At 43.6% G+C, this 10257-nt stretch overlaps 1 protein-coding gene and 1 long non-coding RNA gene across 2 annotated transcripts in view; one reads left to right on the forward strand and one right to left on the reverse strand.

Moving 5' to 3' along the window:
- Positions 1-124, reverse strand: part of Acsf2 (acyl-CoA synthetase family member 2) — a 55469-nt gene extending 55345 nt beyond the window's left edge. Inside the window, exon 1 of the mRNA XM_050157070.1 lies at positions 84-124. Within this exon, the coding sequence (XP_050013027.1) occupies positions 84-109 (26 nt within the window). The 5' untranslated portion in view covers positions 110-124. The remainder of the gene's footprint in view (positions 1-83) is intronic.
- Positions 1-9187, forward strand: part of LOC126510506 (uncharacterized) — a 23813-nt gene extending 14626 nt beyond the window's left edge. The window contains exons 2-3 of the long non-coding RNA XR_007594421.1: positions 6352-6493; positions 8973-9187. This is a non-coding gene — a long non-coding RNA (uncharacterized lncRNA). The remainder of the gene's footprint in view (positions 1-6351; positions 6494-8972) is intronic.
- The last annotated feature ends 1070 nt before the right edge of the window (positions 9188-10257 follow it).

Raw genomic sequence — 10257 nt, forward strand, 5'->3', positions numbered from 1 at the left:
TGAAGGCGTAAGTCACGAACAAGGCCACACCAGTTTGGAGTTATGATTAATAGGGTGTTATTTATTTAAAGGGGAAAACTTACAGATCACCGTCCCAGACAACAGCCATCTGCACAACCAGGAAGGGAGTCTAGTCTCCGGCGGAGCAGGAAGTGAAGAGAGCGAGCAGAGGAAATAGCCGCTTTTTTAAAGGGAGAGAGACCACGCCCCAATGGGCTGGTATCACAGCAGCTATTGGTTGGAGGGGCGGAAGGACCTCCCGCAACACTCCGCCTATCTAAGTTCTGTCCTAGCAACTAGGCCAAGGCAATTTCTTTATTCATTATCCAATGAAAGCAACACACAAACAGAAGGAACTTCTGCACCATCCCTAGACAAATGCCAGCCAATCAGGGGTCCTAAAATCTCAGAAACACCTCGCCCCCACCTTTATTACTATAAAACCCAATTCTAACTAAGCTTGGGGCTCTCTGTTTATTCCAATAGATTGGACATGTGGAGAGACCGAGTTTGTAAACTTGCTTAAAATAAAGGCTCTTTGCTTTTACATACAGGACTCTGTCTCCTTGTTGGCTTTTGCAGGGACTTCACAGATTTGAGAATAACATTATCCACACTAGCAGAGGCAGGAGCTTCCAAAACGTGAAATGGTCATATGCTATTTTATTATTCATATCCTATTTAGTCTTATGCAAAATTGTTCACTTTTAAAACGAAAGGACAGGCTGGGTATAATGGAACATACCTTTAATCCTAGCTCTTCAGAGGTAGAGGCAGGCTGATCTCTGTGAGTTCGAGGCCAGCCTGGTCTACAGAGCGAGTTCCAGTACAGGCTCCAAAGCTATAGAGAAATCTTGTCTCAAAAAAACAAAAATAAATAAATAAAGACTAGGCACAAACTCTCTTATCAAGGCTGAACAAGTCAATCCAGTGGGAGGAAAAGGATCCCAAGAGCAGACAAAAGAATCAGAGATGCCCCAGCTCCTACTGTTAGAAGTCTCACAAAAACCCCAGCTAAACAACCACAACATATATGCAGAGGACTCAGTGCAGATCCATACAAGTTCGATGGTTGCTGCTTCAGTCTCTGTGAGGCCCTGTGAGTCCTGCTTAGTTGATTCTGTGGGCAGTGTTCTCGACCCCTCAGGTTCCAACAATCCCTTCTCCCCTTCTCCTGTGGGGCTCCCCAAGCTCTTCCTAATGTTTGGCTGTGGGTCTCTGCATTTGCTCCCATCAGCTGCCTGAGGAAACCTCTCTGATGATGATTAGACTAGACACTGCCTATGAGTATAGCCTGATATCATTAGGAATCATTTCATTGACTTTGTTTTATTTGTTCATTTGTTTTTGTTTATTATTTTTGGCTAGTCATGTTTGGTTCTACCCCAGGTCTCTGGGCCATCCAGTTTTCAACCACTCTCACAAGCTCTGAACCACCATTGTCTTAGCACATCATGCAGGCAGGACAGGCTATAGAGCAAAGGGTTTGTGGCTGAGTTTTTGTGCCATTTCCACCACTGGAAGCCTTGCCTGGTTACAGAAAATGTCCAGTTCAGGCTCCTCTGTGTTGCCCTGGCTGTCCTGGAACTCACTGTGTAGACCAGGCTATCCTCAAACTCACAGAGATCTGCCTGCCTTTGGCTCCTGAGTGCCGGGATTAAAGGCGTGTACCACCACAGCCCAGCTTTTTATTTTTTATTATTTTAGTGCATTGGTATTTTGCCTGCATGCATTATCTGTGTACCACATGGGTGCTTGGTGTCAGAGGAGGCCAGAAGAGAACAGATCTTCTGGAACTGGAGTCACAGATGGTTGAGAACCACCACTCAGGTGCTGGAGTCGAACCCAGGTCTTCTGGAAGAGCAGCCAGTGCTGCTGAGCCATTCATTGTTCTAGCCCTTGATTTGTTATTGTTGCTGCCTGTGCTTTGTTTTTGAGTCCTGTGAATTCATTGCTGACCTTACTCACTCTATAGCCCAAACTAGCCTCAATTTCACAGCTTCCCTCAATCTCCACGGTGCTAGCATTGCAGATGTGAGCTACCGCTATTCGTGTGCTGTGTCAGAAAACAGGCAAACACATTTGTGCCTTTTTACAATCAGAATGGATGGAATCACAGTTTATTAAAAAAAAAATAAACTCACATGATGCATCAATTTCATTGGCAGCAATTTGCCAAGTCTCCCTCTCTTTAACAAGTTAAAGAAAACACAGATTCTTGTATTCCAGACTTTTGTGTTTGTGTGGTGTGTATGTGTTCATATATGTGAACATGTATGCACACATGGGAGTGTGGGAGCCAAAGGTCAACGTCAGGCATGTTCTTTTCTGCTCTGGGACAATGGTCTCTACCCTGTCACTTGTATTTTAAATAAACGCTGATTGGACAGTAGCCAGGCAGGAAGTAGAGGTGGGGCAATGAGAATTCTGGGAAGAGGGAAGTTTAAGTCTGCAGTCGTCATCCAGACACAGAGGAAGCAAGATGTGACTGCCCCTCCAAAAAAGGTACCAAGCCATGTGGCTAACACAGACAAGAATTATGGGCTAATATAAGTTATAAGAGTTAATAAAAAGCCTGAGCTACTAGGCCAATCAGTTTATAATTAAAGTAGACCTCTCTGTGATTTCTTTGGGACTTAATGACTGTGGGAACCGGGCAGGACGGAAAGAGCAGTCAACACTTTTCTCTCCACCTTTTTCTTTCTTCAAAATATATTTTCTTTATTCTTTGATAATTTCATGCATGTATACAATGTATCTTATCCTATCCACCCTGGTTTCTCCCTCCCACTCTCCCCCAGCATTCCCCACTGTATCCTCCTCCTGCCGTGATGTTGGCTTCTGACATCCAGGTTTTATGCAGGTAACCACAGCATCAGTGAGTTTGTTGGCACAACAACTATGTACTGAGCCAAAAGCAGCACCCATGGCAATCCTCCATACTCTCTGGCTTCTACAGTCTTTCATTCCACAATGTCCCCTGACCCTCAGGATTGTGGGATGGCTTGATATAAATGTTCCAATTGGGGCTAAACACTCAACAGTTAATTATTCTCAGCCCTTTGACTAGTTGTGAATCCTTGCATTAGCTGCTGCCCTCTGGCAAAAACAACCTCTCTGGCCAAGGCTGAGGGCAATACTAAGCTAGGTGTAATATTTAGAAAGCAGTTTGATGATCTAATCATTTAGCAAAACAACACTAGCAGGTTAGACTTTAAGGCTCATAACCATCCAAGCCATGGACTTTTAATCAGGTTGACAGTATCAGGTCTGGATTCTCTTCTGTAAGGTAGGCTTCAAATTCAATCCAGAAGCAATTGGTTACCCTGTAACCTGCATGCCACTATTGTACCAGTGGGCACATCTTGCCTAGTGGGTTGATACAGTTTTCAGGGGTCACTGCTGGATATGCATTGGTGACTCCCCCCACCCCAGTAGCCTGCACAGCATCTTCCAGCCCTGTGGAAACCAGAAAGCAAGGAGGAAGTTCTCAGGCCAGTTCCAGACTGACTTCTCTAATGTCCTAAAGAAAAGTACGTTCTGTCTTCAGCCATAGAGTCTTCCCATCTACTTCTGGTGTGAGCCCAAGAGCAATGGCAACAAGCTATTTAACCTTTGAAAAAGTTAAAAAAAATGGCATTTTAATTCTTATTGTTTTATGTGTATGGACGTTTAGCTACATTCATCTGCGAACCATGTACATGCCTGGTGCTCACAGAGGCCAGAAGAGGGTGTCAGGTCTCCTGGAACAGGAGTTATGGATGGTGTTAAAAACCAAACCCAGGTCCTCTACAAGAGCAACAAGTGCTCTTAACCTCTACCCCATTCCTACTTTTGATGTGGGAGTGTCATATATCAATCTGTTGATTTCATTGGCTGAGCAATAAAGAAACTGCTGGCCCTGATAGGTTATAAGATAGGTGGGTGGAATAAACAGGATAGGATGCTGGGCGGAAGAGGAAGTGAGGTCAGACTCTGCTCTGCTCCCGGAGAGAGCACAGCTCTGCTCTGGAGCAGAGACGCCATGCTCAGCTCTCCCGGGCAGATGCAACCCATGATGGACTTAGGCTAGAATCTTCCCGGTAAGCGCACCTTGGGGTGCTTACACACATCATTAGAAATGGGCTAGTCCAGGTGCGAGAATTAGCCTGTAAGGGCTAGAGTTCATGGGCCAAGCAGTTAAATGAATACAGTTTGTGTGTTGTTATTTCGGGCATGAGCTAGCCAAGCGGCTGGGGTGTTGGGGATGCAGCCCCGCCGCTCATATTTCAACATACTTTATTCTTTGATGGGATCTCACACTAGACCTGGAGCTCACTAACTCAGCTAGACTGAATGGCAACAAGCTCCAGGGATTTCCGTGCCTCCATCTCCTGAACACCGTTACACCTGGCTTTTTACGTGTGCTGGAGATCTGAATTTAGGTCTTTGTGCTTTCATGGCAAATGCTTTACGGTCTGATTTCTCCAGACCTCATTTTAATCGTTTTATTTGCTTGTTTGCTTTGTTTTGTTTTTGAGACAGGGTTTCTCTGTATAACCCTGGCTGTCCTGGAACTTGCTCTGTAGAGCAGGCTGACCTTGAACTCAGAGATCAAGCTTCCACTGCCTCCCCAGTGCTGGGTTTAAAGAAACACACCATCATTGCCCAGCTCCTCATTTCTTTAATTTTTTTCCAGCTCCTCATTTCAATCTTAATGACTAATATTGACTTTCAGATCATACATACACATTACACAGTAAAAGAAAAGGAATATATATATATATGCATAGATGCTTACAAAATGGCTATAAAGAGTTTAAGAGGCCTTAACAAATCTCCAGGACTTTCAAAGATCTTGAGAAGCAAAAACTGGCAGCTGATAGGAATACAGGGAGAATCTCTACCTTGACAAGATAATGAGCCCAGGCAGAGGGGCAGAAAGGAATGATGGTGTAGGTGAGAATCAGGCTTCTGCTTGGCCATAGATTTGAGTAGAGCTACAGAATTAAGTCTAGCTGCAGAGAGGAGGTGTGGGACCATGGAAGATCAGGTACATTGTTCAAGATCTGGTCCAGCTAGATGGGTGGATGCAGATTAAGACAGGAGAAAAGGAGGACTGGCAGAAGGAAGTGGCATAGGCTGCTTCAACAGGGGGTTGAGCAGAACTGAAACCCCTGGGACAGTGAGGAGTTCTATGGCCATCAATTTTTTTTAGTGTGTTTTATATTTTTATATGTATGGGTATTTTGACTGTATGTATATCTATGCTCTATGTGCAGTGCAGTGCCCAGGGAAGCCAGAAGAGGGCATCAAATTCCCTGGAACTGGTGTTCTATACACTTGTGAGCCACCTTATGGGTGCTGAGAATTGAGCCTGGTTCCTCTGAAGAAGCAGCCAGTACTGTTAACCACTGAACCATCTGTCTAGACCCCTGGCAATCTTTGAACATACACTGGGTGGCTCAGATGAGAGGACAGCTGGTGTAGGAGGTCCTTCTTTTTATGTGTTACTTTCATTGATTAAATAAAGAAACTGCCTTGGTCTTTTGATAGGGCAGAACTTAGGTAGGCGGAGTAGACAGAACTAAATGCTGAAAAGAAGGGCAGAGAGAAATATGGCATGGATCTCCTGCCTGAGACAGATGTTGGTTAGAATCTTACTGGTAAGCCACAGTCATGTGGTGATACACAGATTTAATAGAAATGGGTTAAATTAAGATGTAAGTCTTGGCCAGTGAGAAATTAGAGCTAATGGGCCAGACAGTGTTTAAATGAATACAGTTTCTGTATGATTATTTTGGGTGGAAGCTAGCCAAGCAGCTGGGACAGAACAAAGGTGTAACATGTGGGCCTGCTTGTTGGGGTTTCTGTCCTGCCCAATTCCCACAGCCAGTAAGTCCCAAAGAAAATCACACAGAGGTCTATATAAGTTATAAACTAATTGGCCCATTAGCTCAGGCTCAGAAGAGGGCCTCAGATTCCATAGAACTGGAGTAACAGATAATTGTGAGTCATCTTGTGGGTGCTGGGAATCAAACTTGGGTTCTCAGGAACAGCACAGTGCTCTAAACTGTAGGGCCCACAGGTCTACTCCCCTCTCAGGGTTCACCTTGAGGACTAATTCTGGCCAGCCATTGCAATTTCCGGCTAAACATCCTGTTTATTCCTGTGCTCCCTCTGCCCCACTGGTGGTTAGTTATAGGGCATTGTTTACTCCATTTTGGGCTTGGAAATTTCTCACCTACCTGGGGGGAATTCCACTGTGCAGCAGTTAGATATATAAGGGATTTCCTAAACTTGAATAAATGGCATCCGGCATTATCTCTTTATGAATGACCCATGTCTCTTGTGTGTTCTTTTAATCTCCAGGCCCTTGTCCAACTCGCAAACAGTACAGTGGTGCACGAACTGTACCATAGAGAGTAATGCAGGTGTTACAGTTGGAGGCCCATCGGCAAGATAGGGAAGTAGAGGACCCCTGACAGATTGCGCTCAGAAGGCTGGCCAGCAGGTAAGAAATTGATGATGAGGGTGAGTTGAAAATTGATGAGAGTGCAAGTAATTCTGTTCCAGTATTGATGGGCCAATTGACTGGCCAATTGGTATTTCTTTTAGAGTAGCAAGGCACTGGTATTGAAATTGAGACAGCACAAGAGATTATTAAGACAGTTTTTAGAGTTTAGTCCCTGGTTTCTACAAGCAGGGGGCTTTAATATTCTTGATTGGGAGCAGGTAAAGAAAAAGTACTAAAAGGAATATAGAAAAAGAAGAAGAAACTTTAGAAAGGGAGATAGCACTGCTAAAAAAGAAATTAGAAAAAGAAGAAAGGCAGCTTTGTAGAGTCTGTCTTTCAGGAGGAGATTGTCTGTAGTGGAGAGGTGAAATGCAGGAGGATTGTGCTGATGCTGTGGGATTCCCCCGCCATAACCTTGGCATGTTGACTGGCGCTGGAAAGTACATGGGCTTAGCGACACAGATTACATATGACCTTGCTGTTTATCCTCAGATAGCTGCAGAAAAGCCAGTAATGCTTTACCTAACAAAGGAGCAGGGGAACAGCTTTCTGAGGTCCTTCAAGGACCCTCAGAACCTTATCCTGAGTTTGTTGACCACCTGTTACAACTGGGGAGTCGCAGTTTTGGGGTTGTGAACACAGCTATGCTTGTCATAAAGCAATTGGCCTATGAAAATGCTAACAAATACTGTCATGAAGCTATAGCCTCCATAGAAATGGGAGTTGAACTGACTATATCCGGTTATGCAGCAACATTGATGGCACTCTTGTGATGGGACAGGTGATTGTTTCTGCCCTTAGGGGGAGTCTAGGTGGAGCTAGATCAAGGACTTGTCTTCAAGGCAGGCAACCAGGACCTTTCAAAAGGGATTGCCCTTCTGGTAAAGGGGCCTGGTTGTCAGCCCAGGGGAAATTTGCTTTCAGAGTACTTTTAGACCTCAATTGGGTCTGGTCCAGTTTAAAAATTCCTACTGGAGGCTTAAATTTTTTTTCCCTCTCAGCATAGACCTACTGGAATTTTTTGGCAGCAAGGACCCATTCTATGGATACATAAACGTGTCACCTGCAAAAATTGTTATCTCGTATCCATCTGCTGTGTTGCGTGTTTTACAAAAAGGGTATAAATTTAGTTTGAAAACCTTTGGAATATTATCTGATAAGGTTATTACACCATACACCCAGGCAGAAATAACATGGCTGCAAAATTTTGCTGAAGATTGGGCCTTGTTTTTATGCACGAATCCCTGTAGATTTGATAATTATTATCCTTCTGATAAGTTGGTCACCTTTCCCAAAAATCATCCAGTATGTTTCCCTAAAGTTATTTCTTTGCAGCCTCTGGCAGGGGCTCGGAATGTGTTTACTGATGGGTCTTCCACTGGGAGAGCTGTGGTGGCCTCCCCTCCTGATTTTGATATTCATCCTGTTGATGCTAAATCTGCTCAGGTGGCTGAATTGATCACTGTACAAATGGCCCTAAAGAAATATGTTGATATTCCATTCAACCTTTTTACTGACAGTCAATATGTAAGCAAAATTCTTGCACCTTTGAAAAACTGCAGCTTACATTGCCTCTGTATCTCGAGTCCAGCTGCAGTTATTGTCTATTTAAACATTGCTTTGGGCCTGATCTGTTCCCATTTATGTAGGGCATTTGCAGGCTCATACTGACCTTCCTGGTCCCTTGAGAGAGGAGAATGCATTGGCTGAGCAGCTTACTTACCAAATTTGTGCAGTTAGTCAAGAATCTTATGAAGCTGCAGAAAAATCTCATTATCGTTTTCATCTCAATGCTGGGTCTTTAGGATTTCATTTTAAGATATTTCAAGAGCAGGCCACTGATATTGTTAAAAAAAATGTTCTCTGGATACAGAACTTTTAAATGTTCCCCATTTGGGAGTTAATCCTTGTAGGCCTGCTCCTAATCACTTATGGCAAATGGCTATTATCCATATTCCTTCTTTTGGGCATATGCAATATGTTCACATAAACGTGGATACATATTTTTGCCTCAGCCCATATAGGAGAAAAATACAGGATGTTAAAAGTCACTGTCTCCAGGCTTTTGCCTACAAGGGAGTTCCAAAAACTGTAAAAACTAACAACGGGCCAGCCCACACCAGCATTGGCTTTGCTAAATTTTGCTCTGAGTTCTCTATTTCTCATGAAACAGGAATACCTTATAATCCTCAAGGACAAGCCATAGTGGAGTAAGAACATCATACGCTCAAAGCCTATTTGCGTAAGACAAAAATGGGGGAAAATGGTTCCACACCCAGAGACCATTCATCTTTTATTTTATACATTTTAAATTTTTTGACTGTTGATGCTCAATCTCGTACCACTGCTGACTGGCATTGGCAGCCAGTTTCTTCCCGGATATCTCATGTCAAATGGAAGGATCTAGAAGGTGGCACTTGGTGTGGTCTAGCTCCTGTACTGGTGTGGGAAAGAGGCTGTTTATAATTTCCCACAGGATGCTGACAGTCCAGTATGGCTACCTGAGCACCTGGTGCGTGCTGTGGATTTTCCTGCCAAGGAGCCTGAGGACAGGATAAGGCCAAGAGATCAAATGGACACTGGTGAAGAATCTTCTGTCTCTGATGCTGGTGGGATTGGATAGCCTTGTGTGGCCCTATATCTTATCTACCAATTTTAGCACAAATAAACCCACTGTGCCTTTGGATACCACTCAAAATATTATCACAGGAGCAGAATTCTCCCAGCTCCAGTCAGTTGCTGCTGGCCTGGTCCTTTGAGTTATGATTGGAGTCTTTCCATACTCTGGGCTAAGTGCATTACTGGATCCCCCTGAACTCTTAATTTCCATCCAGCAAAAAAAATTGTTCTTTATCATCCTGCTAATATTTCTGGAGTTTTAAAATGTTCTAAGCAGGTTTGTCAATTGAGGAGTTGCTGCTGGGGTCCTTAGGAGCAGGCTGTGGTGGTCCAAGTGCCGAGGATTGTTCCTCTACCTATCAACCCATCCCATGATGATCAACTCTTCCTGCATCTGTTTTGTCCAAATCCATGAAGTTCCCAGAAAAGTCAACAAGGAGACCAAGTCCTGTATGTAGAAGCAAAGAGCCTTTATTTTATGAAAGTTTGCAAACTTGGTCCCTCTGAATGTCCAACATATTGGAATAAATGGAGAGCCCTGAGCTACTGAGACTCAGGCCTCCATTTAAATTTATTGATGGCCTAGTTTTACTCTGGCAGGTGATAATGGTTGGAAGTAAAGAACTTCCTTTGGGTGATCTGTTTATATTTTGTTGTTAAGGTTTCCATAGTTGTTAAGTCCCAAAGAAATCACACAGAGGTCTACATTAACTATACACTGATTGGCCCATTAGCTCAGGTGTCTTATTAACTCTTATAACTTATATTAGCCCATTATTCTTGCCTATGTTAGCAATTTGGCTTGGTACCTTATTTGGCAAGGCAGTCACATCTTGCTTCTTCTGTGGTTGGGTCAGGACTGCAGAATAATCTTTCCTCTTCCGAGAATTCTCCTGTTCTTGTTGCCCTGCCTCTACTTCCTGCCTGGCTGTCCTGCCTATACTTCCTGCCTGGCTACTGGCCAATCAGCATTTATTTAAAATATAATTGACAGAATACAGACCATTGTCTCACACCACTTTGCCCTCTTTTTAAAAAAAAATAACAAGAACTCTGAATCTAATATCCTTTGTTTAGCTTTTCTCCTGACCATTAGCCATAACAACTTGTAACCAACGTTCTAAACAAAGGAAAACATCCAC

This window comes from Alexandromys fortis, unplaced genomic scaffold (genome assembly GCF_014885135.2).
Source record: "Alexandromys fortis isolate MF-2015 unplaced genomic scaffold, M_Fortis_MF-2015_v1.1 scaffold_31, whole genome shotgun sequence".
In the NCBI taxonomy this organism is placed as follows: domain Eukaryota; kingdom Metazoa; phylum Chordata; class Mammalia; order Rodentia; family Cricetidae; genus Alexandromys; species Alexandromys fortis.